Source organism: Sorex araneus, chromosome 3, assembly GCF_027595985.1.
Source record: "Sorex araneus isolate mSorAra2 chromosome 3, mSorAra2.pri, whole genome shotgun sequence".
In the NCBI taxonomy this organism is placed as follows: domain Eukaryota; kingdom Metazoa; phylum Chordata; class Mammalia; order Eulipotyphla; family Soricidae; genus Sorex; species Sorex araneus.
In genome coordinates, this window is record NC_073304.1 from 11,330,720 (window position 1) to 11,357,707 (window position 26,988).

Consider the following 26,988-nt stretch of genomic DNA (forward strand, 5'->3'; position numbering starts at 1 on the left):
CCGCGTCCTAGCCTTCGGGTGAATCTGGACACCACAGGGTCACACACACACACACACACACACACACACACACACACACCCTCAACTCAAGGTGTGTGGCTGGTTCTGGTACCACAGGGACACACAAACACACACACACACACACCCTAGTTAGGTAACCAACTCAAGGCATGTAGCTGGTTCTGGTACCACAGGGTCACCACACACACACACACACACACACACACACACATACACACACCCCACACACCTCAACTCAAGGCGTGTGGCTGGTTCTGGTACCACAGGGTCGGTCACACACACACACACACATACACACACACACACACACACACACCCCACCCCCCCAGTTAGGTAACCAACTCAAGGCATGTGGCTGGTTCTGGTTGGTCCTGGACAACACAGGGTTCCTCGACCACCACTGGGCACGGCCTGGCAATTCTTCGGCACGGCAGGGTAGGGACAGCACAACCCTGGGCCCGGGACCCCAAGCCTGCTCAGCTGAGGACCACCCCGAGGGGCTCCTGGGCCTCACTTGGGACATTCTCCCACCCCACCTTAAAAAATAATTCTCCCCATTTGATGCCAACACCTCCGATTTCCAATGCCGAAATGCAGGAACACTTGAGTCAAATCCTAACGCTCCTGTTCCAAGACGGGAGGAGGAAGGCTGTGGGGAGAGAACCCCTGGGCCGCTGGGTAACGCCCCTTCCTCATGGGCCTAACGGGCTCCCTGGGCACAGGCCTCCAAGAGAATCAGAAGCAGGCGGGTCCCCTGTTAGGTTACTAAAGTCATCTGAGCCGAGACACCAGTGAAACGAACACCTCCTCCTCCCGAAGAAGCAGCTGGAGACACGGGGCCGAGGAAGTGGCTCCAAAGGTCAGGGGTCATGTCCTGCTCTGCGGGCGGGAGGCCCGGGTGTCACCCATGGCTCTGCATGTGCTCTAGACCGAGTGTCACCAGTGTCACGCCACTGGCTAGACTAGTGCCACTATGAGGTCACACCACTTAGATTGAGTGCCACTGTGAGGTCATGCCACTGGGCTAGACTGAGTGCTACAGGGAGGCCACGCCCCTGAGTTAAGAGTGAGTCCCACTGTGAGGTCATGCCTCTGGGCTAGACTGAGTGCCACTGTGAGGCCACGCTGAGTTAGAGTGAGTGCCACTGAGAGGTAAGCAGTCTGCCCACATGGTCCGGAAGCTTGTGGAAGCTTGTGGCAGGGAGAGGGCCTGGAACACAAGGGGCAGGAAACAGCTGGAGGGAGAGGAGGAGGCAGGACACCGTTCAGCGTGGCGTCGCCACCGTTTACGGGACCCCGAGAGCAAACCGAACCCCACCCTGCACCCCGGGTACACAGCGGCTGAGTTCCCTGCTTCTACACGCCCGAGGTACCACGTGTAGACAGAACGGCTGTGTTTTCGGTACTGGAAATAGGAACGGAAACGCTGCGTCTGTACATTCAAAGCTCCCGACGTGGTCTTTCACTGATCTGGGCTTTGCACGCCAACATATAAATGGAAACTGCACTGAGAAAAAAGCCCTTTCTTCGGTATTAAAAACCTATCCCTCCCTTCCACCCTCCCGAGTTCAAAACCGTGTTTGAAGTTATTTTTACCACCAACACATGTAGATGGAAAATATAGCTCCATTATATAACGTTCTTGGGGTGGGGGGAGAGGGGGGCAGAAAAAAACCCCCCACCAGACTGACATAAACATTCTTATTCTTGAAGAAGCAACAGCAGCATTTTAAACCAATTACTTACTGAAAATAGGAATGGAGCCAATTCTGTTTTTCAGCTGTCTGGATGCTGTAGGGAAGAGAGCCCCCGGCTGTCAGAGGGAGAAAAGGAGAAATACAGCAAGTGAGAAACGACGGAACGCGCCCTGAGGAGCCTTCTTTAAGAAACTCGAGCAATGGGGCTGGAGCGATAGCACAGTGGGTAGGGCGTTTGCCTTGCACGCGGCCGACCCGGGTTCGAATCCCAGCATCCCATCTGGTCCCCTGAGCACCGCCAGGAGTGATTCCTGAGTGCAGAGCCAGGAGTAACCCCTGAGCATCGCCGGGTGTGACCCAAAAAGAAAAACACACACACACACACACACAAAAAAAAAAACCTCGAGCAAACTGTGAAGACGGGGAAGGAAAGCCGAAGCCGCGTTTCTGCTCCGACTCTCGAGGGCGTTTCTTCCGAGGGGGGAGCCTTCCTGGGGAAGGAGCTCGGAGAGACTATGTGGAGAAGATGGGACAGCTGCGTCCCCAGTGGCCTTGGACCAGCTCGGGGAGCACCCGGCTCCCTCCACCGTCCCCACGCGGGCGAGGCTGCTGCAGGCCCCCTGCACTCCCGGCCCGGCCAAGACCTTCGTCTCCCGTGCGCCTGCCGCCCGAGTGCCAGCCGGCCCGACGCTACAGACAGACGTGCAGCCGCGCGAGCGGTGAAGTTCTGGAAGGGGTCGTCAATGTGAGGGAAAGGCCCGTCCCCTCCCAGGCCGTGGGATACGGGGGCCGGCGGAAACACACGAGCGCGCCCGTTCCGGGGCCTTTCGATGCAGGGCCGGGGATGGGGCTCGGGCCTGGCAGGTGCAGGAGGTGCCCAGGCTGCCGCCCAGCACCTCGCTCCTCCCTTAAAGACAGGAAATCCCACGGGAGCTTCATAGCGTCTTTCCAAACACGCCGGGACATACGTGTGCAGAGGATAATCCGCAGAGGATCTCTCAGGAGGGTTTTGAACTTTCCTGACTTATGCACGGCAACAGTATCTCTAATGCAAGGAAGTAAACTGCCCCCCACCCCTCCTCCGGCCGGGTTTCAGGACCACTTTATACAATGATGTTACTGGAAATACCACGTTCCTACCCCATTAAAAATTGTGCTCTAAAAAATGGGTCTAGGGCTAGAGAGATAGCACAGTGGATAGGGCGTTTGCCTTGCACACGGCCGACCCGGGTTCGATTCCCAGCATCCCATATGGTCCCCTGAGCACGGCCAGGGGTAATTCCTGAGTGTAGAGCCAGGAGTGACCCCTGAGCATCACTGGGTGTGACCCAAAAAGCAAAAAAAAACCAAAGCAAAACAAAAATGGGTCTAACCCATTAGAAGGACAGAAGATAAAATACCAACCAGCCAAAAATGCCTCAACAGGGGGGGCCCGAAGTGATAGTACAGCGGGCAGGACGTTTGCCCTATACACGGCTGACCTGGGTTTGATTCCCAGCATCCCATATGGTCTCCCGAGCACTGCCAGGTGTGGTCCCTGAGTGCAGAGCCAGGAGTAACCCCTGAGCATCTCCAGGTGTGGCCCCCAAACAAAAAAAACACCAACCAAATAAACAAAAGAAAACCTCAACAGGGCTGGAGATACAGCCTAAGGGGTAGGATGTTCTTTGCGTGTTGGGTTCAATCCTAGACCTCCCATGGGTCCCAGAGCCCTGCCAGGCGTGATCCTTGAGCACAGAGCCAGCAGCAAGCCCTGAGCACTGCAGGGCGTGATCCCAAGAGCAACAAAACAAACCTTCTCATGGCACCAAATCGCAAAGAGATAACTTGGGTTTTGTCTCTGAAAGCCACCACTGGTTCAGTCGGTGCCCTGCCCTACGGGCCCGTGCCTGGCAGGGTCACGCTTAGCATCACAAGCAAAGACAGTGGGCTCCACGAGCCTGATCAGAGCACTCTGCTTCCAGCACTCAGCCTACGCCGGCGAGTGGCCGCCTCTTCCGGAGGCAGAGAAACCATCTGGGCTCTGGGCTAAGGGTTCCCGAATGTCCCTCCCGGACGCTACTGAACTCCAGGTAACGTTTAGGGAACAGATGGGATGGAGGGATAGCAGAGCGGGTAGGGCATTTGCTCTCCATGCATCCGGCTGGGTTCCATCCCCGGCATCCCGTATGGTCCCCTGAGCACCGCCAGGAGTGGTCCTGAGTGCAGGGCCAGGAGTAACCCCTGAGCACCCCTGGGTGTGCCTACCTCAGAAAGGCTTATCATGGTGTGTTGGAGGGGGGTGGCTGCAGGTAACCTCTTCAATTGAACGCGTCACTTTTATCTATTTTTTGTTGTTTGGGGTCACACCCGGCGATGTTCAGGGTTTACTCCTGGATCTGCACTCAGGAATCACTCCTGGCAGTGTTCGGGGCACCAAATGGGGATTGAACCCAGGTCAGCCGTGTGCAAGGCAAACGCCCTTCCCATTGCACTATCCTGCCCCTAAACTGGCCGTTTTCAGTCTTACCCATGGTAAGAGATAAAAGGTGCTCTGGCCGGGCGGCGTCCTTGGTCCCCTCACTCGGCAGGACTGCAGGGCTCTCACCTCTGCACACGACACGTGGCTGTGGCCCGAGAACCAAGGACCAACAAGGGGACAAGTGCCTCCTTGGGGCAGCGGGGAGTGGGGGACAGGACGCAGGGCCCAGAGACAGACTCCAGAGCCTCAGCCACAGGCGGAGGCGGAGGTGGAGGAGGGGCGCTTTGAGCGCAGACCCAGGCCGAGGCCAGAGCAGACCCCCGCCATCGTACACGAGCACCGAGGGGGGCGGGGACACGGGAGGTCGAGGGTTCCAACACCCACTTCTGAAAGCTGCCACATAAATAACTAGAACCTCACAGGGCACCTAGAGTCTTACACGTCTCTTGTACGCTTCCCAAGGACGCGCTCGGGAACAAATCTATTTGCAGGGTGACAGGCTGACCAGGACGTGTGTGACAAATACTCCTGGGGGTAGCACACCGTACCGGTTTCTCCTCTCTTACCTGGGTAACCTTCTAAGCTGGTCCGCACATTTTCCACGGAGGGATAGATCTAAGGAGGAAAGAACAGCAATGAAATCTGCAATGTTCCTCGTTGGGGGAAAAAAACAACAACAAAAACCATTTGTCCAAAAGATTTCATTTTTCAAATTGTATTTCATATTGGCCCCGGCCAGCGCCACTCCTGGCAGTGGTAGGTAGGGGCATGTGGTCAGGGACAAAAACTCAGGGCTCCAGAGGGGGGTGGGTGAGAGCCCTCCCTAACCCGGCAGCCAAAAACCTCGAGAACCCAACCGCTGCCACGCTCAACGCCGTTCCCCCACATGCTCGGGTCGAGCTTCCCGTACGAGTGAACGCATTTGCGGCCGCATGACACACCGTAAGGCATTCTTCCATAAGACAATACAAAATATATTATTTTGGTTGTGCTTTGGGACAGGGATTGGGGCTTGGGATGGAAACATCCCAAATTGGGTGGTGGGATTGGTGTCTGAATATTCACTGGAATCAAGTATAGTGAACCACCTTATAAACTAAAAAAAAAAAAAGTTAAAAAAAGAAAAACCGGGGCTGGAGCGATAGCACAGCGGGTAGGGCATTTGCCATGCACACGGCCGACCCGGGTTCTAATCCCAGCATCCCATATGGTCCCCTGCGCACCACCAGGGGTAATTTCTGAGTGAAGAGCCAGGAGTAACCCCTAAGCATTGCCGGATGTGACCCAAAAACCAAAAAAAAAGAAAAACCAAAAAGCAAAACTCAGGGCTCACATATGCCAGGCGTGTGCTCTGCCACTTGGGCGATATTCCTGGCCCCTATTTCCTCCCCCCCTTTTATTTTTTAGAAGCACATCAAATAAAGCGTTTGTACAGCAAGAGAAAAGAATAGCCAAAGCCGGGAGAGAGCGCCAGGGGCTGCAGTACGGCTCGGCAGGTACAAGGCCCTGGGCTGACCACACCTGTCTAGTACCATCAGGTACAGCCCTTCGCACTGCTGGGGAGGCCTCCCCCCCCCCCCCGCCACAAAACAAAACAAGGACAATCAGGAAAGAAAACAATCAGGATGAAAAGACATTCTGCTGAATGGGGAAAAATGTCTTTACACATACATCATATACTGTTTTGTATTTATTTTGGGGTCACACCCAGAGATGCTCATGAAATTACTCCTGGCTCGGTGCTCAGGGCACTCGATGCTGTGGATTGAATCAAGTTGGCCACGTGTAAGGCAAGTGCCATACCGGCTGTACTATCGCTCCGGCTCCCAAACATCCTACACTGGGTAATGGTTTAGTGCCTGAGGCATATAGAGAATCAGGAAAAAAAAAAGATTATTTGAATAGACAGAAGTCCAAAGAGAGAGTGAGAGAGGAACCTATAAAGACAGCCACCACTTAGTGAAAGGCGAGTGAAAATCCCTCAGATGCCACGGCCGTGAGAATGGCTACATCACGGCAAGGACATGAAGGGAAAAACAAGCCCTTCTGCACTCCTGCTGGGAATGTAAACTGGTGCAACCAAGCCGGAATGCAGTGGAGCTTCCCCGAGAATCGAGAATCGGGCTGGAGAGAGAGCACAGAAGCAAGGCCAGCTGAGAAAGTGGGGGTGGAGGAAAAGGACCAAGGGGGCAGGCACTTGCCTTATATGTGGCTGACTCGAGTTCAATCCTCAGCATCCCATGGGGTCCCCTGAGCCCATCAGGAATGATCCCTGGGCACAGAGCCAAGATATATTCTCTGAGCACTGCTCAGAATGGCCCCAAAACAAAATAAAACAGAAAGTGAGAACTAGGACTACCCCTTCTGGGTCTCAACTCAAGAATTAAAACTGTTACATTTGAACATTTATATTCACCTCATGTTAACTGCAGCATAATTTACAAAGCTAGGATATGGAAACAGCCACCGTGTCCCTGATAAAGGTGGTATACAGACACACGTGATAGAAGACTACGCAGCTGTAACAAAGGACAAAGCCATGCCATCGGCAGCAAAAAATGGAAGCAACTCACTGGGATTGCGTGAAACAAAATACATTAAGAAAAACATAAGATGATTTCACCTGTGTGGAATACAAGAGAAGATGAGTGACAAGCCAACAAAACAAAATAGTAATAGCAGATATGGACCACAGCAGTGAAGCCACCTGAGAAAGTGGGTGTGGAGAAAAGGGACGAAGGAGGGGCTGGAGCGACAGCACAGCGGGTAGGGCGTTTGCCTTGCACGTGGCTGATCTGGGTTCGATTCCCAGCATCCCATATGGTGCCCCAAGCACCGCCAGGAGTAATTCCTGAGTGCAGAGCCAGGAGTAACCCCTGTGCATTGCTGGGTGTGACCCAAAAAAGCAAAAAAAATTAAAAAAAATAAATAAAGACAATAGCTTTTAAAGATAATAGCTTCAATAGAAATTCCTGTGCATTGCTGGGTGTGACCCAAAAAGAAAAAAAAAAGACACTAGCTTCTTAGAAACGAAGCATTTCAAATAAAGCGCTTCAAGACCAGGAAAACGTGCTTTCGACTCTAGAGAGCTCCACAATCGCACTGCAAGACAACCCAAACTCCTGTGCCCTCCGCAACAGGAAGCATGCCCACCCGATGACAAGCACGGCCACCTTACCATGACGTCACTGACCTCGCTAGCTCCCCCGCCCCCCAGCAACGCCAACTCCTCACGGAGTTAAGTGCCCAATGAGACTCCAATTCCAGGGACTTGGAATGACTGAGGATGTCGGGGTCTGACAACAGTTTTCTGGGCTTGAGGACCCCAGGAGGCCGGTGTATGCGAGCAGGCCGGTGTATGGCCTGGGCACTGAGGACGGGCCGACCGCGTGGTCACCAGGCAGGCTGCTGCTGGACGCGTCTCAGCACGACAGACCCCTCCCCCCTGCAGGTCTGCCGGCCCGGGCGGGAGAGACAGAGGGGGCCGAGCAGGCGGGCGGGCGGGACTCACCAGATGCAGCGGGGCGCTGCCGCTGCCCAGGGCCTTGGCCCCGCGGCCCAGGCTGCCCAGGCTCTCCTTGAACTCGGAACACAGCCACTTGGACTCGTCGGCGCCCAGGGAACCGATGCTCGAGAACTGGCCCACGATGGGCCAAGCATCCGCTCCGGGCTCGGATGCAGAGTGCTCCCTGAGAAGCTGCAAAGACAGACGGAGGGACAACTCAAAACGGGGCGTTCTTGGCCCTGGGTTCCTTCCCGGGTAGGGCCACCGGGAAGAGGGGTGCAGCGTGTCAAGCCCACGGCCACATTGCTTGCTTGCTTGCTGGGAGAGACTTTCAGAGCCTGACACCATTTTACTTTCATGGGGGTTAAAAAACTTTCAATTAAAATAGGACAGCGGGTAGGGCATTTGCCTTGCACTTGGCCGACCCGGGTTTGATTCCCAACATCCGGTCCCCCGAACACCGCACTGGAGTAATTCTTGAGTGCATAAGCCAGGAGTAACCCCTGTGCATCACCAGGTGTGACCCAAAAAGCAAATCAATAAATAATTATGTTTAAAAAAAATTATACTAACCAAACCAAAGGGAAACATTTTATTTTTTTTTCTCCCATTTATTATTTTTTTGCCTTTTGGGTCACATCCAGCGATGCTCAGGGGTTACTCCTGGCGGTGCTTCGGGGACCATATGGGATGCCAGGAATCAAACCCACGTCGGCCGTGTGCAAGGCAAATGCCCTACCCGCTGTGCTATCGCTCCAGCCCCCATTTAGTTTTTAATTGAATCACAGTGATACACACATTTACAAAGCTGCTGACAGTCGGGTTTCAGTCAAATAATGTCCCAACACCCGTCAAATAATGGTCCCCTGAGCACCGCCAGGGGTGATTCCTGAGTGCATGAGCCAGGAGTAACCCCTGTGCATTGCCGGGTGTGACCCAAAAAGCAAAAACTTGACCTGTCGCCCGACTTCTACCCTGAGTGCGTCGTGGTGGGGACCCGGACAGTCCCGGCAAGTCCCCGGGGCTCAGGGGCCAGCACCCAGAGTGCACCCCTGCTGTCCCACAGAGCTCTCCACTCCCCGTCCACTGCGCTTTATCCCCCGCACCCGGAGCGAGGCTGTGACGTGTCTCAGATCCCTAAGCCTCGTCCCCTCGGGCAGGACACACACCGCCAGTGGCAGCATTACTCCAGTCAGGGAGGGGCTTCCCGGCACTGCTCCCTTTCTGCAGGGTTGAGAGACTGCGGGCACGGCACGGTCACGTGACCTCTAACAGGTCCGGGGGGCCACTTGCTCCCCCCCACTCCCGTGGGCTAAGACATCGCCTGGCCCCAGAATCCTTCCTGCTCTCAGGGACGCAGATCCAAAGAGACATCGACATGTTTGGCACTCAGAGTGGCGGGGTGGGGGACTTAGTCTTTTGCTTCTGGGCCACACCTGGTGCTCAGGGCTGACTCCTGGCTCTGTGCTCAGGGATCACTCCTGGTGGGGATCGGGGGACCATAGGGAATGCTGGGGATGGAACCCGGGCCAGCTGCATGCACGACAAGTGCCCTTTCTGCCCGTACTATTGCTCCGACCCCAAGGGGTGTGTGTATGTGTGGGGGGATTTGTTCAAAAACCAAGTGACTGATGTACCGAGAGAGAGAGGGAGCACTTTTAAGAAAGTCCCTTCAGAATATAAAATAACATGATATGAGACGGACACCCAAGGACAGTAGACACAAGGGCCAGGAATATTGCCCCATAGTTGGCAGCCTGCCTCATGGGCTGGGGGAGAAGGCAGCTGGGATAGAGAAGGGATCACTGAGTCAGTGATGATCGGAGGGATTGTTCGGGATGGGAGATGAGTGCTGAAAGTAGATAAAGAACCAAACGTGATAACCTCTCAGTATCTGTATTGCAAACCATAACGCCCAAAAGCAGAGAGAGAGTATGGGGGAAACTGTGTCATGGAGGCAGGGGATGGGTTGGAAAGGGGGGGTATACTAGGGACATTGGTGGTGGGGAATGTGCACTGGTGGAGGGATGGGTGTTTGATCATTGTATGCCTGAAACTCAAACATGAAAGCTTGGTAACTGTATCTCACAGTGATTCAATTAAAAAATTAAACAGTAGTACAGCAATCAAAATTAAAATTAAAAAAGAGTTAAGTATTTTTGACCAAATGAGTAAGAACTGACGTACTTAATTTACATAATTCCTCTCACCATTGGACTTTTATTCCTAAAACACCAAAGAGCAGTATGTTATCAGCTATATACTTTCTCCTTTTTTTTTTTTTTTTGCTTTTTGGGTCACACCCGGCGATGCACAGGGGTTACTCCTGGCTCTGCACTCAGGAATTACTCCTGGTGGTGCTCAGGGGACCCTATGGGATGCTGGGAATCGAACCCGGGTCGACCGTGTGCAAGGCAAACGCCCTCCCCGCTGTGCTGTTGCTCCAGCCCCACAGCTTTATACTTTTCAACTAATAAAAGTGGTCGAGACCAATCACACACACACACACACACACACACACACACACACACACACACACACACACACACACACACACACACACACACACAGAGTCCCTCAGAATGCCAGCAAGTGCGATAGCCAGCCTCGCACATGCCACCTGCGCCTCCGGGCGCTTCCAGTCTGCTGGCCAGCAGACAGCCGCCCTGGTCATTAGAACTGTCCGGTGAGGCACGGTGGTGGCGTAAAGCCACAGAGCCGACAGATGTCACCGATTTCCGTGGGTGGCATCTGTCATTCCACATCCTCGGCGAGCTGAGCCGTCCAAAGCTGCCACGCCTGGAGGGGGTGCTCGCCCTCCAGCCCTGCCGTGAGGAACAGAGACGCTCACACAAGGGCACACGCTGCATCACTCTCATTCAGGACCTTCTGCCGAGACCGCCAGCAGCCAGCCCTTGGGGCCGGGAGACAGCGCTGGGGTTTCTAAAGGGAATCGCCCAGCCCGGGTCCTCGCCCCAGCACTGCTGGGTGTAGCCCGGGGAGTCCTGAGCCATGTCAGGTGGCCCCGGTGGTCCCTAGCACCACATCCATGGGGCCCGCAGCCTCGAACCACTGACTCAGTGGTGGATTATCACTGAGATCGGCCGCTGGGTCCCTGAGCACTGCTTGGGAGGCCTCCCACTTGCCAATACAGGGAAAAAAAAGGGGGGGGGCAAGAGGAAGAGTTCAACAACTGAGTGTATGCTTGGGGTTGATGCCACGGGAACCGCCAGAAGGGGTCGAACCCCAGCACCCAGCCGGGAGCAGCCTGAGCACTGCTGAGAAAGATGCAAAAGACAAGCAACAACAACAACAAAAAGAAAATGGGGCTGGAGAGATAGGACAGTGGGGAGGGCAGTTTCCTTGCATGTGGCTGACCGGGGTTTGATTCCTGATCCCATAGGGGTCCCCTGAGCCCCGCCAGGAGTGATCCCTGAGCGCTAAGCCAGGAGTAACCCCTGAGCATCACCAGGTGTGGCCCCCAAACAAAACTACAAGAAAACCAAAAACCCGAGTGGAGCTGTAACGGAAGGTGCTGGAAACTTCCAGCCCGTGTCCTGCAAGTCTCATCACTGAAGACTACCCTGAGATGCTCAATGTCTCCTGGACTCGGGGGCAAGTGCTCAGGCACCATCACAGAACAAGAGATACTGGCTGGGAATCTCAATCTTCAGACCAACGGGGGCGCTTGTTTCCACGGCTGCTGCTAACCCCCCCTCAAAAGTCAATACCCTTGGGTGATCGATTCTACTGGATTGCTTCGTGTTCAGTTATCCAGGCTTTGGTCCTTCTGTTCTTTTCCCTGGTACCCCGGAAAGCAAATCAGCTCCCCGCAGAATACCGCATCGGTCCGACACCCCCAGGAACACTCTTATTTCTCGTGTCCCTTGGAGCATCCCCCACCCCCCGTTGGCTTATGCAATTTTCTTCTTTTATGGCAAAACTGTCTTAGGTCCAATTAGCTATGAGGCCGAACAGCCCAGAGCGACCGTCAAAACACACAATCACGAGGCATGGAAATGTTGGAGCGTATACATTGCAATTGGGAAAGATTTGGGGGAAAGAAGGAAAAAAAAAAAGACTAGTCACAGTCTGCTGTTACCTTCCTGAGCCTGAAATGTCCCCAGTCATCTTTCTGACTTCCCTGGAAGCGCCCTGGGGTGGAGCCGATCAGGTACACACTGGAGAGAGGAATCCTGAGTCAGAGACATGACGGGGGTGGGCAGTCCCCGCCCCCACCCCCCCCATCACAGAACACACAGGAAGACAAAGGGTCCCCATGAAACGTCCTAAGGACGAACCGTTTCCCTGGGACACCTGGCAGACACTGAGGCCATATGCGGGCCCTGGGGGGAGCAGACAGCGGGGGGCGGGGGGTCTCTGCCTCGGTGCCTGAGACCCCGAGACAGGCAGGAGCCCCTGCCGCCGTCCCCAGGGCCCGTAGCGCGGCCACCCCCTGGACCGCAGGGAGGACACGTACTGGGTCTCGGAGAGGTCGTGCTCCCGGATGAGGTCCACCCACTCCTGCAGCGGGGGCACGTTGTAGGCCGCCAGGTAGCTGATGAGATCGGCTTTGAAGTGGGTGGCCGAGTCCCCGCCGCCAGGGCTCCCGGGGGCCAGCCGGGGGTACAAGGGGCTCAGCCAAATGCTGGAGAAAAAAACAAAGGTCCACCGTCAGCCGCCAGGCCCGGGATCCGCTGCCAGGGAGATCTCTGCGTCGTGTGTCGGAGAGATCTCTGCATTGTGTGTCGGGGAGATCTCTGCATTGTGTGTCGGGGAGATCTCTGCATTGTGTCAGGGAGATCTCTGCGTCGTGTGTCAGGGAGATCTCTGCGTCGTGTGTCGGGGAAATCTCTGCATTGTGTCGGGGAGATCTCTGCGTCATGTGTCAGGGAGATCTCTGCATTGTGTCAGGGAGATCTCTGCATTGTGTCGGGGAGATCTCTGCGTCATGTGTCGGGGAGATCTCTGCATTGTGTCAGGGAGATCTCTGTATTGTGTCGGGGAGATCTCTGCGTCATGTGTCGGGGAGATCTCTGCGTCGTGTGTCGGGGAGATCTCTGTATTGTGTCGGGGAGATCTCTGCGTCATGTGTCGGGGAGATCTCTGCGTCGTGTGTCGGGGAGATCTCTGCGTCGTGTGTCGGGCAGCTCTCGGGGAGGAGAGATCCATCCCGGTGCCCGCGGCTTCTGCGGGAACCGCATCAGAACGCCTCGTCGGGAGTTCAAGACCCCGGGCCTGAGCCCGCCGCCCCCGGCACCCTCTCCTCCTCTCTCACCCCACACCCCACACCCCCCTGCCTGGCTCAGGGCACCCAAATGCCGCCAGTTCCACCCGGAACAAACACGGCCAATCCAGCCCGGCTGCAGCAACCCCAGCAAAGCCCCACGCTCACGTCGGCGTGGCCGGGTGGCGAGGGGAGGAATTCACACATGCTCGTATCGACACACGGGCAAGCGTGTGAGCCTGAGCCCCATCCCCGAGCTCCTTTCTGAGACCGCCTGCACTTCCCCGGGGTGAGGAAGTCAACAGCCAGTGACGCCGCACTCAAGGTGCAGTTCGTCGGGCGAACTCTGGCCCCAGCATGGACGCATCCTTCGAGGTGACACGCGGACACCCGCCTTACTCAGGGAGCGCCACCGGCTCCTCCCCAACCCGGTGAGCCGCTTCGGGGTAGAGCGCAGAACCAGCGTCTGAGCACCATCTCCTCATCTGCACCCCCCGGCCTGCCGCCCCACCCCACCCCCGGCCCGGCTGCAGCCCAGACTACGAGCAAACGCCCCCCCGCCCTGGCCCCCACGGAGGGCGCCCACGGGAAGTCCCCGGAGCTGTTATCCGAGGCCACTGGCGCCGAAGTCCTGCCCATTCGGGCCCTGAGTGAGAACCAGTTCCTCTTTCACTCGGTGCCTCCAGGCCTGGCGGGAACTCAGGCCCGCAGGGAGGAAGCGTGGCTGTCGCCCGGCTCTGCCCACCTCCCCCCACGAGGCCCCAGGCTTTCGCCCAAGGCCAAGGCTGAGCAACGGGGTGTCACGCTTGGAGCAGCAAGCCTGAAGGCCCCCGGCGGACAGTGTGTGTGATGGCCACACGGTGCAGGACGGATGGGCAGGGGAGGGGGAGGGAGAGGGGGAGCTCTAAGTCACCCGGTAACTCTCGAGATTTGCGCGTGACCCCAGATCACAGGGAGCGTCTGACACGGCACAAAAGGGGCTGAGAAAACCACCCTGGCCCAAAACTCGTTTTTTTTTTTGGGGGGGGATGGGGAGAAAGGCCACACTGGCAGTGCTCAGGGCTCACTCCTGGCAGGGCCTGGGGAGCTCCATGGGGTGCTGGGGATCGAACCCGAGTTGGCTGCTTGCAAGGCAAGTTATCTACCCACTGGACTATCTCTCTGGCCCCTTAAAACATTTATTTTTAAGGGCAAAAAAGTCCTTCCGAGTCTTTCCCCTCAATTCCATGTGCCACAGCAGCTAAGGCAACTCACCTGCCTCGGTTTCCACCTGAGGCCAGAAGGAGAGGGAGGGGGCAGCGTCCTGGACCACGCGAGAGCCCGGGACGCTGAGAATCAGGCCCCGAAATCCGGGGCCTGCAAGCCAGCAGGAGACCCGGAGGCAGGAACTGCACCCCACCCCGAGAGCGCGGCCGCCCGGCCACCCCCACCCCGCCCGGGGCCAGAGATGCTGATCTGGGAGAAGAGGGTCTCCGTGGGACCCTGGGTGTTTGCGGGTGACTGTCCAAGGCCCGGCTGGGGTGGGGGGGGCAAGGTCAGAGGGGACCGGTGGTGCCCACCCGGGCCCTGAAGAGGGGCAGCGGGGGACAGCGGGGGTAACGAGGCGGAGGCTGGAGCCTAGAAGAACCTTGAGCAGCTCCTCCTCCCTGCAAGGCAGAGACCAGCCACAGGACCCCATGAAAGGGAGGTGGAAGTGACCCCCGTGGGCGCTGGCCAGCAGGCAGGGGGGCCACTGGCCACAAAGGGGCCCAGCCCCCTTGGGGACATGCAGGTGCGGCTCTGTATGCACTTGCCCTGGGACCGAGCCTTGGCCCAGCAGTCCCCCAGCTCCGCCCAGCGAGCCCCCCAATCCAAAGCAGCCTGAGGATGTGTGTGCCGAGACAGGGCCTCGGAGGGGGACGCCAGTGTGGCATCAAGTGCCCTTGAGTCTCGGGTCCGAGACCCAAGGAAAACCTACCAGCTCAGGCGGCCCCCGTGTCCCCTGGGAGAATAGTGTTAAATCTGAACTTGCCGGGCCCCCCAACTTCCCCTGGACGCCCAGCAGGGCGGTGGGGGCAGAGACAGGGCGGTCCGGGGGGGCACACGGGCACGAACCTGGCTCCAGGTCCTGGGAACCGGCTCCGGCAACGGGAGGCCGGGGGCGCGGGGACCGGGAGCTCTTGGCGGTGCAGCAAGGAGAAAAGGGGGGGGGGGAGGGAAGCCGCGGGCGGGGCGCAGGGACCCACCCTTGCGTCTTCTGGTGCCAGTCGTCGCGGATGAGGTTGGAGGTGTGGATGACCACGCGCAGGCCTTCCTCGTAGTGCAGAAGCATCATCTTCCTGGGGACAGAGGGGGCGCGAGAGGGCGCTCAGGCCAGAGCCCGGCTCGGTCCTGTCCCCCAGGCCGGGGCGTGACGGCCGCCCTCGCCTCCGGGGCCTGGTCTCTGCCAAGCGGCCTCTCCCGGGGGACACAGACCTCACGCGTGTCTCCCCAGGGGCTAGGAGGGACAAAGGGGCAACCAGGCCAGGGGGACGCCCGAAACTGGGGGCGCCCGGTGGCCAGGGGTCCCGAGCTGGGCCTGGCCCCTCATAGCCTAAGACCTCCCGGGTGTCAGCCTGGGGGGTCCCTGAGCACCCCTGGGCCTGGGCATCGAGCTGTGTCACCCGGTGCGCTGTTTCCGAGAGCGGCTCCCTGAGCACTGGCCGGGAGCCCCTGCCGAGAAGAGCCGAGGCCCGGTGAGCAATGGTGGGTGGGGGTTCTTGCACCAACTGACGCCCTTCTTTCCCCCCCCCCCCCGCCCCGGTCTGCTTCCCGGATGAAACCAACGGGCTGAATGTGGGTTTTGCTTTTTGGCCACACCCGGCAGTGCTCAGGGCTTACTCCTGGCTCTGTGCTCCGGGGTCACTCTTTTTTTTTTTTTTTTGCTTTTTTGGGTCACACCAGCGATGCTCAGAGGTTACTCCTGGCCGTGCTGGGGAGAGCATGTGGGATGCCGGGGATTAGAACTCAGGCTGGCAGCGTGCAAACGCCCTCCCTGCTGTGCTATCGCTCTGGCCCCCTGGGATCATCTTGACAGGCTCAGGGGGCCCTGTGGGATGCCGGGGGTGGGCTGGCCGAGTACAAGGCAAACCCCTCCCCACTGCCCTGTGGCTGGGGCCCCTGAGCACAGGTTTATGAGCACAGCCAGAGTCGGAGGCCGAGTGGCGCCCCAGCCCGCTTCCGGGCAAACCTTCTGTGCTGCAGACACAGGGGGCCTGGGGCAGCGCCCGTGTCCACTTGGTCCAGCACGGTGGTCTCCAGGCCCTGATCCTTGGGCCATGCTGTCCGCGGGTACAGGACTCACCCTGGTGCCGTTTTGGCTCGAGTGGCCGGGCTGTGGGCCACACGCAGGCCAGGGGCAGAGACGGGGACAGACAGCAGCCGCCTCTCCAGCTGCTGGCCAGCCCACTAGAAAACCACGGTTCCCAAAAAGGGGAATAGCGACGACCCGATCTTTGTCATCTTGTCACCGCCCCCCACCCCCCCATGCTGGACACCTTTCTCCCATCGGCCCAGGTCTTTCCGCTGATATTCTACAGGTCAGGCTGTTTAGGCTCTTTCCAGAAGCCTAAGGGGACCTTGGGGGTGATTCCTGCTCCATATCCACGGGCCCGGACCCCCGCTGGCCCCTCCAGACCCTGGCCAACGTCTCGAACCGGAAGCAGAGACGGCCCAGTGGATTCCTCCTCGCTGAGAGGCAGAATCCCCCAGTTCTGTCTCTGGGCCTCCCCCGCCCCCAGCAAAAGCCTCGCAAGAGCGCCACCCACAGGGCACACGCTGAACAGCACCCAAACCCCTCTAAAGCCTCTCTAGACTCCCCCGGAGTAAAAAAAATGGCTTACGTGTGGTGTGTTCCAAATGCAATATCCAGCTTTGCCTGGGATGAAAAAGAAGTCATTTTATTTCAGAAAGACTCGATATCCTCTAGTTACCGGAGATTAAATTAGAGAACGCTGCACAGGTTGAATTATTTTTTTCCCCCCAAATTGAAATTTTGAAGGTTGTTTTTGCTGCCCTCTAGTGGACCTTACTGGACATGGACCTTTTATAATCACTTAAGACTCACTAAAAGGAAAAAAAAAAACCCAAACTCTAGCTATTTTTAGAAAAAAAAGTTACCCAGAATGATTCAATACATAGCACGACACTTTTAATTCCTGTAATTAGAAGTGTGAGACCTAATTTCTTTCGTTGTCAAAAACTAATGAAAACAAAGGAGACTTCCATGCAAAGGTTCTAAATTAGAAACTTGGCTTAGAGAGAAATTAATCTGTGCAGGAACATCTCCGAGCACATCGAAAGAAACACCATGGCGAGCACAGGGAGTCCTGGAGTTAGAACGGAAACTCCGGGGCTGGAGTGATAGCACAGTGGGGGAGGGCGTTTGCCTTGCAAGGGGTCGACCCGGGTTTGATTCCCAGCATCCCATATGGTTCCCCGAGCACCGCCAGGAGTAATTCCTGAGTTCAGAGCCAGCAGTGACTCCTGAGTATCGCTGGGTAAGATCCAACAACAAAAAAATAACCAGAATGGAAGCTCCTTCTCTTACGAGCCCGGCAGCGGCTGCCAATTTAGCCCCTAGGCTGAGGCCTCCAATGGTAGACAGTCATGCTCCTTGGCGAAAACCACTCGGCTCACAGTTTTACTTCCTATCTCGGGGTAAGGACGGGCGGGGAAGGGAAAGAGCCATTCCCAGTCCCAGGGGGGCGCACGGCAAACTTCGCCCCCCCCGCCCCTGCAGCACTGCAGGAGCTCGGCAAACCCACGGGGGTAGGCGCAGGGAGGAAACGGTGACACAGGCACCACCGGCACCCGCAGCTCGGACAGCGCCCTCAGTGGCACCGCGGAGAGGCCGTTTACTGAGCTCAGAGAAACAAGGGCCCAGGTTTTGGGCAAAGCACGAGCAAGTCTGGGATGGAAATGAGACAGCGAGGGCAGAATGAGGCATAATGGGAGGGGAGGCAGAAAATTCAGTAGAGGCTCCGAGCAGGAGGTGAGCAACAGTCGAGGAACAGGTCAAGACGCTCCAAGACGAGACGGAGGAACGTGGGCCGGCCACGAGCAACGCGGAGAGGCCCGAGCCGGCAGGCCACGGCGCCAGTCCCAGGGAACACGCTCTCATACTCGTACAGGCCTATCTGGAGTCTCCCCTTGTACTTCTCTTCACACTAAATTTCACATTTGTGCGATTTATCTATTTCATGTGAATCTTAAAATGTGCTTGTAAAGAATTATTCACAAGATCAATTTTTAAAACTTGCATGCCTGTAAAATAAAGTCTGTGAAAAGAAAATTTTTGCTTTATCAATTTATCGTATGTTTACAATTTTGTGGGATTCCAGATTAGCCTAATGTGTGTAGGGTGTCACCACCTCCACAATAGCACTGTATCACTGTCATCCAGTTGTTCATCAATTTGCTCAAGTGGGCACCAGTAACATCTCCATTGTGAGACTTGTTACTGTTTTTGGCATATCGAATACACCACGGGTAGCGTGCCAGGCTCGGATAGCCTCGGTAGCTTGCCAGGCTCTCCAAGAGGGACAGAGGAATCGAACCCAGGTGGGCCACTTACAAGGCAAATGCCCTACCTGCTGTGCTATTGCTCCAGCTATAAACACCTATAAACACATGCACAAAAAAAAAAAGGATTTTTAAAATCCTGAATATGAGATTTAAAAACAAAACAAAACAAAAGAAACATAGTAAGGAAACAACAAATAGTCAAAGCCATCGGCACTATAGATTTTGTCTACAGAATTGAGATTACGTGAGGGGGTGAGGGCAGGAGGGTCCCCAGGAAACTGGAGGGGAAGGCGCCCCCTAGTGGAGGGGGGTCTGGAATGACGCCTGCATGAAAAGGATGAGTAACAATACTGTCAATCTTAGTATCTAAGTAAAAATGGTTACAAAAAAGATAACACATTGAATCTGTTTTCAGGTGACCAAACTGCCTTTACAAAGCCACGGGGAAGGTGGCAGAGAAGCAGAAAATACCTTTCCTGCCTGTTTGGGGTTCAGGGTAGCAGGCCCAGGGCTGTCACCCATGGCTTCACATGTAGGAAATATGAGAGTTAAACCAGACGGGAGGGGAAAACAGTTCATGGGCCACAGCTTTGAGAATGTTTTTTTTTTTTTTTTTTGCTTTTTGGGTCACACCTGGCGATGCTCAGGGGTCACTCCTGGCTCTGCACCAGGAATTATTCCTGGTGGTGCTCAGGGGACCATATGGGATACTGGGAATCAAACCTGGGTCGGCCGCGTGCAAGGCAAACGCCCTACCCGCTGTGCTATCGCTCCAGCCCCAGCTTTGAGAATGTTTAGCCAAGACTTGAGTCCCCGAGTCTCACCTGTAAAAGGTCAGGTGGGCAATGCCCAGGGGCTGAGAGACCGAGGGCTCGGGAAGGGCAACAGCTGGTCTCTCTGGACCCTAGGATGGGACCCCATCTCACCCACTGGGGAGCTGGTCTCGGGGGACAGGGAAGGGCACCGGGGTGAGTGGGGGAGCCCAATTCTCCTTGACTCCACATGTGGGGGTGCCACAAGAGATCAGCACGCGCTTGGTGTGGTCTGGCCACAAGAGAGGGGACTGTCCCTCCCCTGCTAAAATGTCCACCTTCGGACGATGGCTATCACTGTGTGTGCTGACCCCGAGAGAGCCACGGCCCCAAGACTTGGCTTTCGGGTTTAGTTTTGCTGTAAACCGTGAGCTTCTCGGCTAGTCCCAAAGACGCCTGTGCCCAGTAAGCGTGCGAGGGAGGCGGAGGGCAGAGCTGGCGCTTCATCTCCGGGATGCAGGACGGACGGAGGGGAGACGTCACCAACACCTGAGCCCTGCCTCCATCCCAGGCTCCCCCTGAAGATGCTGACTGAAGGATCTGAGCCAAGTCACACGACACTATGTCGCTGAGAAAGAAACCAAGAATTCATCTTCAAGAGAGGCAGGGGGCTGGAGCGATAGCACAGTGGGGAGGGTGTTTGCCTTGCACGTGGCTCACCCGGGTTCAATTCCCAGCATCCCATTTGTTCCCCGAGCACTGCCAGGAGTGATTCCTGAGTGCAGAGTCAGGAGTAACCCCTGAGCATCACCGGGTGTGACTCAAAAAGCAAAACAAAAAAAACAAAAAAAACAAAAAAACAAAAACAAAACAAAACCAACCAAACAAAAAAACAAAAATCAACCCCCCAAAAACCCCAACAACAAATAGAGGCAAAAAAAAGCGTTATTTCAACAGATCCCCTAGGGGGTCACAATCCTGCAGTGCGCGGGAAGGGCTCTGGTCCAAGGCACAGCTCTTTGCACGGGCCACAGCTCACCGCGCCCCCTAGTGGCCGGCCTGCAGCAGTACCAGGAGGGCCAGCCTCAGTTCTGTTACTTTATTTTCTGTCCCCCAGGAATCCCATAAGCTATTAAGACAGTCTCACCTCTTGTTTTTGAAAATAAGAGCCAAACAAAAGGACTTGAGGGTAGATTTTTGGGCAAGCGCTTACACAAAGCGGCACAATGGGTACAAACCCTACTTCTACGGGGTAGAAGCTGACGAGTGGAAGGGCAGGGTGGACACTCCCGCAGTGGGAGCGGCCCGTGGTGGCGCGCTGCCGTGGCAGGCCAGCTCAGACCGGGGCCCCAGGCTCAGGGTCCACCGCGAAGGGGCAGCCCCAGGAGAGGCAGCTGAGTGCCCCTGGGAAGGAGACCAAAACCGGACGGGAAACACAGCGCCCTCCGAATTCCTTCCCTCCCCTGGGCCCGCCGGTGTCTCTCACACCCGGAGTGCAAAGCATCGGCACAATCCGGGCTCCAGACGTGCGGGTCACGCTGTGCTCTGCTGTGCTCCGACGCAAGGTGCGAAGACAAAGTTACTACGACACTGCAGAGAAACTGGCTGGCAACCGTTACTCTCTGCGTGTGTAGTGTGTATGTGAGTGTGTGTATCTGTGGTGAGGGGGGTTATTTTCCACTTTGTTTTGGTCCCACCAGACCACTCTGATGCACCTGTGACGGGTCCACCAGTGATCCCTTTGCCCCCAACCTGCTATGGCCAAGACCTTACACTGGGTGCCCCCAAATAACCCGGGCCGTGGTTCCGGTGCAGCCTGGCTGCCGAGAGCCGCCGGAGGACCTGGCACGGCAAATGCACGTGAAACACAAAGGAATAGGCCCGAGACCCGGGTTTCGGGAGAGGGACCCTGGGAGAAACCGGGAGCCAGCAGACGGGGCGGCGAGAGGAGAAGTGGAGTCACGTGACGGCAAGGCACGCCGGGGCACGCGGACAGAAGCTAAGAGCGCAGGTCAGCGCCGTGACCTGGGCAAGGAGAAGCACCAGACACGCACCCGGAGCGGGAAGGAGAACTAACTCGGCGTGGAAGGTGCCAGAAGGACCAAGAGGCACCTGCCCGGCGAGGCCGCAACACCCGGGGCTCTTGGGTCAGGAGCGCTCAGGGCCTGCTCCTGGCTCTGCCGGGCGGGGAGGGAGCCCCGGGCTGCCGAGGGCAGGGCAAGCGCCCTACCTGCCGTGGGACCGCTCTGGACCCCCGATAATCTGCACTCTGTGGATGTCTGTTTCACGGGCACACGCCCAGCCCTGGGTTCGAGCGACTGCTTCTCCAGAGCAGGGGGGGGCTGTCTCAGGGCCTGACCGGCGCTGGTGGCGGGGGCTGGAGAGGGAAGTCCCACACAGGGAGGGGGATGGGCCCGAGGTCCGGACCCCCCTCCAGGCGTCCGAGGGCGCCAGCGGCGCGGCTTACCTGGCAGAGGGAAACATTCGCGTAGGGCTTCGCCTGCGCCTGCAGGTGGGCCTTGGCCTCCCGTTTGTCACCGTGCACGAGGAGGATGGGCTTCCCCCTGCAGAGAGCAGACGCGTCAGGGGCCGCCGCCCGTCACACGGACCCCTCCACCCCCCTCCCCTGCACGTGAGAATGCACTGTTGGTCACGTGGACCCTTGCTTCCTCCCACTGGACACGCTTCCTGGCCGCCAGGGCGGCTGAGAACCGGGCGAACCCCAAGCAGGGGGCCAGTGGATCCCCTCGAACAAACATTCACAATAGGGGCCCCAGCGGGGAGGTGACCCAGACTGTCACTTGGACATCCGGAGTGATTTTCTTTGTTGGCCAGACAGGGTCGTTGGGAGCACTGTGCTTTAGAGCAGGACAGAGATCAGAACCAGCGGAGGATGTGCAGAGAGAGACAGGCCCTCTCCTGCCCCTTCTTCGAGACGGGGGTCCTCGCGGCCAGGAGCCAGGAAACTCCCGGGGTTTCCCGGTCACACGGGGCCCTGGCCCGCTGCATGAGGCCAAGTCACGGGCAGAACTGTGTGTTCCGACGAGGCCTTCCGTAACTGCAAGGCGATGCCGCTGCTATTCCAACAGAGCCCGCGCTCCTGGGGGAGCCATGCCGGGGCTCCGCTGAACTCCCGAAAGCCAACACGAAAAACACTCTCCAGCAAAAGATTAAAAGAGCTTTTAAGGGAACCCTAATCTTCGCCGGTTAAATCAAAGCGAGATAATCCCGGGAAATCAATATATCTTTACAAGCTCGCCCGACAAAACCCAAATTGGATTTTTCTCCGACAAGCAATCAGGCGGGATGAAGCGCCAGCCGCCTCCACATTTATCAATCTCACGGCAGGACGGGAGTCGGCCACTCGCACCCGGGACCACGCTCACTCACGGCAGTGATCTGGCAAAGGCTGCAGCGCTGACCCCAGCCCCAAGCGCCCCCGCGCCCCCGCGCCCCCCAGATATTCTAACCGGTTAGGAAACAATACAACCACGGGCACGCCGACCTCAGCCTACGGGCAGAAAAATGCTGAGATATAAAACCCAGCAGAGACACTCGGGCCAGTGATGGATGGACTGAAGCAGAACGCCCTCACCTCTACTGGGTGGGTGTAGAGACCACCCCAGACAGGCACAGCAGCTGAATGTGCTTCTCGCGTGGGCCACGAGGGCCCAGACCAGCGTTGGGTGGGCGTTTCTGGCTAAGTACGGAATTCAGGTCCCGAGTAAGGCAGAGTGCCCTCGTGCATGTGTGTGTGTGTGTGTGTGTGAGTGCCTTCATGTGTGTGTAACGCAAAGCACCCTCGTGTGTGTGTGTGTGTGTGTGTGCGCGCACACACGCAGAGAGAGGGGAGAGCGCAAGAGTGAGAGTGAGAGAGAGAGAGAGAGAGACTCGGTGAGGGTTGCCAAGCAGCCGAGGGTCTGCAAAAGAGAGACTGATACTCCCTGGCCTATGTCTCTTGCCTTCCAGAAGGCTCCATGTGCCCCTGCTCGAAGCCTAGGGGCAGGCAGAGTCAGCGAGGCAGGAGACAGCAGGGGGGAACGGGCACCCTCAGGGCACCCTCTTCATCTCTGTTTTGGGGTCACACCGGCTCTGCTAAGAGGTTACTCCTGACTCAGCACTCGGGGGACCATATGGAAGCTGGGGATCGAACCTCGGTCGGCCATGTGCAAGGCGAATGCCCTCCCGCCGTACTCTCTCTCCACCCCTCGCTGCCGTGTCTTTTCCAGGAAGTTCCCTGTGGCCCTTCCCTACGTCTGGACAGAGCAACAAGGAAAACGGCCAAAATCTGCCCGAGAAGCCACGAGACTAGGGACAGCGAGAGAGTCCCCATCGCTCCTCCACGTGACTCCTTGGTCCGGCACGTTGGACAGTGGTCACCGGGCAGGGTGCTCCCTGTGGGAGGGGGTCTCATCATGGTGGTGGGGGCCAAGCAACGCTCTGGGGTCCCTTGGCGCCCGAACAGGGACAGACACCACCGCCCCGTGGCACTCACCGGAACTCAGGGGGGTACTGCCGGACGAGCCAGTCCACGTCGAAGCAGTAGTTGAACTAGACGGGAGGGCGAGAAAAGAAACTGAGTCAGGCGCCTGGGAGACAGACCCTCAGCCTGTCACTGTGCCCCTGCATCGGTCACAAGCCCCGCCGGCCCAGATCAGGAACCCAGCGGGCCTGCCACAACGCTCAGTCACAAGCCGAAGAAGCTCCGTGCTCAAGGGGACAGCTGGTGGGGGCTGGGAGCAGAGGAGAAATCGGGCTCGGGGTACCCCGGGCAGCCCAAAGTCACGGTTCCAACAGCGCCCGGGGGCAGGGCTGCCACGCACAAGGCTTGGTTGTGGCAATGACCGGTTGTGGCCAGTGGCTGGCACGGGACTCACCCGTGGGGCGTCGGCCCCCACCTGGGTGACCCTACGCAGGGATAGGCCCTCGCTCAGGGGCACCTGCAAAGCCCCCCAGCCCCAGGCCCCAGCCGAAGGAGTGGCCCAAGGGGAGCTGCTCTTCCTGTGGGGGTGTGGGGACCCCTTTGTTCATGCCAGGGGAGAGCCTGGAGCATTCATGAGATCTGTGAAGATGAGGACCCCAGCCTGGCCACAGGGTCCCCCTCAGAGCCTGTCCCGGACTGTCTCATGAGATGTACTTACCCTCTTTCTACCCAAGAGAAAACCAACCGCAGACTCACCTGGGCTGAAGACACGAGGGTCCCAAACAGGGGAGACAAAATATCTGAGAAGACAAAAAACATTTTCGTCCATGGGGACTGGAGCAACAGCCCAGCGGGGAGGGCGTCTGCCTTGCACGCGGCCGACCCGGGTTCGATTCCCAGCATCCCATAGGGTCCCCTGAGCACCGCCAGGGGTAATTCCTGAGTGCAGAGCCAGGAGTGACCCCTGTGCATCGCCGGGTGTGACCCAAAAGGCGAGTAACTCAGAGACACGAAGCGCCCAAGACAGCGGGCCATGGGTTGGGGGGGGGGGGATGTGTCTTCCAGCCAATGCCCTGAAGGACCAGAGCCCAGTGGCCAGGTAGGTACGTCCCCAGCGCTGGACGCCCACAGAAGAAAGGCCAAATGCTGGGCTGAATGCGACTCAACAGTGGCCAGTGAGTGACCGTCCACTGCGTGCAGGAAACAGGCCACTCGAGCCGCTGCCCCTACCTGCCGACATGAGTTTCCTCCGAGCCGCCAAAACCCTAAAGCAGGGCTCCTGGAGGGGTCGTGTGGGGGCAAAGCGCCCGATTTCCCTCCCCCACTCACCTTTGATGTGCAGGGCCGCGGAGTTGAACTTGGCCTTGATGCCCGAGACCCTGGTGAGGTAGAACCGGAAGGGGTTCCCCTTATCCAGCAGGTCCCAAATGTCCTGCCCTTCCCCCGAGGTCTCATACTCTTCCTCCTCCTGCCGGGGCCGGTGGCTTCCGGCTGGCTGGCGGGTCCCAGCCTTGGCAGGGGAGTCCCTGGCCCCCGCTTCCGCTGCCCGGGGTCCGGCCGGCTGCGGGTCCGAGGGCCGCTCGCCGTCATCGTCGCTGCTGGACAGGCACCAGCCCGTGTCCTCCTGCGCCCTGCCGGGCTTCTGCCTCTTGGCCGGGGAGACGTCCGCGGCGGCCTGGGGCCCGTCGAATTTCAGGGGTGACAGCTTCCGCCTGTGGGCAGCTCTCCGGGCCTCGGAGCACGTGTAGAGGGGCTCGTGCCCGGCCCCGTCCGCGCTGGGCGGGGGGACGGACGGGGGGACGGACGGGGGGACAGACGGCGGGGCGGGCGGCAGGACGGACGGCGAGGGCTTCTCCTCGTCGCTCTCGTCACTGCTGGATATCGTCCACCTCCCGTAACTGCTTTCCTGAGACATGGCGCCGCGTCTGGAAAACAGGGGAGCAGGGTGACTCCTCCCCACCCCCTAGGCCCAAGCTGTGCCCACTGGGGCCCAGGGGAACCGCAGCCCCCGCCCCCGTGAGAGATGGGTGGGGGGGGGCACAGCCCGGGCTAGCCTGGTCCCATCTAACCTGGTCCCGGAAGGAGCTGAACAAACCGTTGGGAATCAAAACTTTCTTTCTTTTTTTTTTTGCAGGGAAGAGGGGTGGCGTGGGGGTTGGGCCCACATCCAGGCGTGCTCAGGCCCTACTCCTGGCTCAGTGCTCGCTCCCGGCAGTGCTTGGGGTAGTTTTGGTGCCAATGAAGGGGAAGGGGGCCAGATAACCTAGATAATTGGCCCTTTAAAGTGTCTTAAGAAGGAGGGGCTGGAGCGATAGCACAGCGGGGAAGGCGTTTGCCTTGCATGTGGCCGACCCGGGTTTGATTCCCAGCATCCCCTATGGTCCCCTGAGCACTGCCAGGGATAATTCCTGAGTGCAGAGCCAGGAGTAACCCCTGTGCAGAGCCAGGTGTGACCCAAAAAGCAAAAAAAAAAAAAAAAAAAAGTGTCTTAAGAAGGAAACTTGAGGGGTTGGAGCCATAGCACAGCGGGTAGGATGTTTGCCTTGCACGCGGCCGACCCGGGTTCGATTCCCAGCATCCCATAGGGTCCCCCGAGCACCACCAGGAGTAATTCCTGAGTGCAGAGCCAGGAGTAACCCCTGAGCATCGCCGGGTGTGACCCAAAAAGAAACAACAACAACAAAAACGTTCTGGAGAATACTTCGAAGGATTGGTAAAAATCAAGTAGCTCTTTCCTCCTAAATTGTTTATAATTTGCAAAAAGAAAAACACAATAAAACAGGTAACTAGACGGGAGGCCTAGAGCAGCGGCTCCGGGCGCCTACCTTGCGAGCATACGGTCGAGTCCGAATCCCCGCAACGCCTGTGAGGAGGGGACGCGGGCGGCTGCGATCCTCTGGCACTGAAACCTGTTTCTGGCCGCCCTGCAGCCACGGGTGTGTGGGAACCACGCAAAGAGACACGGCCTCCAGCGAGCACTGCGCCCAGAAAGGTCAGTGAGCACCCTGGCCGGGAAGAGCAGGGTGAGGAGGTGTGTGTGCACCACAACCACACGGTCTCAACGCTGACTGCCCGGGGCAGCCCGCACGTGTGCCAAGGATCGAAGCTAAAGGAGCACAAACGGGTGAGCACCACTGCCACGCATGTACGCTCCATGACCAGAGGGGTCACCCCTGTGAGCACCACGGCTAAAATGTGGGAGCACCGCAATCAGGTGTCCGCACAAACCCCATCAAGGACAAGAGACAGGGAGCATCACAGAGAGAGGGGCTGTGTGATGGGCAACGCACGGCTTGACCAAAGCAGGAGGCCCCACCGCCATCCCTGCAGGGCACCCCCTGGTCCCCCAACGCTGCTG

The 26,988-nt window shown here is 57.8% G+C and overlaps 1 protein-coding gene across 2 annotated transcripts in view; it reads right to left on the bottom strand.

Moving 5' to 3' along the window:
• TDP1 (tyrosyl-DNA phosphodiesterase 1) overlaps positions 1 to 26,988 on the bottom strand; it is a 52,946-nt gene that overhangs the window by 21,910 nt on the left and 4,048 nt on the right. For both annotated transcript variants that reach the window (XR_008629288.1, XM_004610252.2), the window contains exons 2-12: positions 24,960 to 25,555; positions 24,387 to 24,430; positions 23,703 to 23,758; positions 21,675 to 21,771; positions 16,772 to 16,806; positions 15,137 to 15,229; positions 12,165 to 12,332; positions 11,787 to 11,865; positions 7,691 to 7,876; positions 4,746 to 4,794; positions 1,768 to 1,834 (exon numbers count right to left, since the gene is read on the bottom strand). Coding sequence is in view for 1 of the 2 variants with exons in the window: in XM_004610252.2 (XP_004610309.2) it covers positions 1,768 to 1,834; positions 4,746 to 4,794; positions 7,691 to 7,876; positions 11,787 to 11,865; positions 12,165 to 12,332; positions 15,137 to 15,229; positions 16,772 to 16,806; positions 21,675 to 21,771; positions 23,703 to 23,758; positions 24,387 to 24,430; positions 24,960 to 25,545 (1,460 nt within the window). In the remaining variant the exon portion in view is untranslated. The remainder of the gene's footprint in view (positions 1 to 1,767; positions 1,835 to 4,745; positions 4,795 to 7,690; positions 7,877 to 11,786; positions 11,866 to 12,164; positions 12,333 to 15,136; positions 15,230 to 16,771; positions 16,807 to 21,674; positions 21,772 to 23,702; positions 23,759 to 24,386; positions 24,431 to 24,959; positions 25,556 to 26,988) is intronic.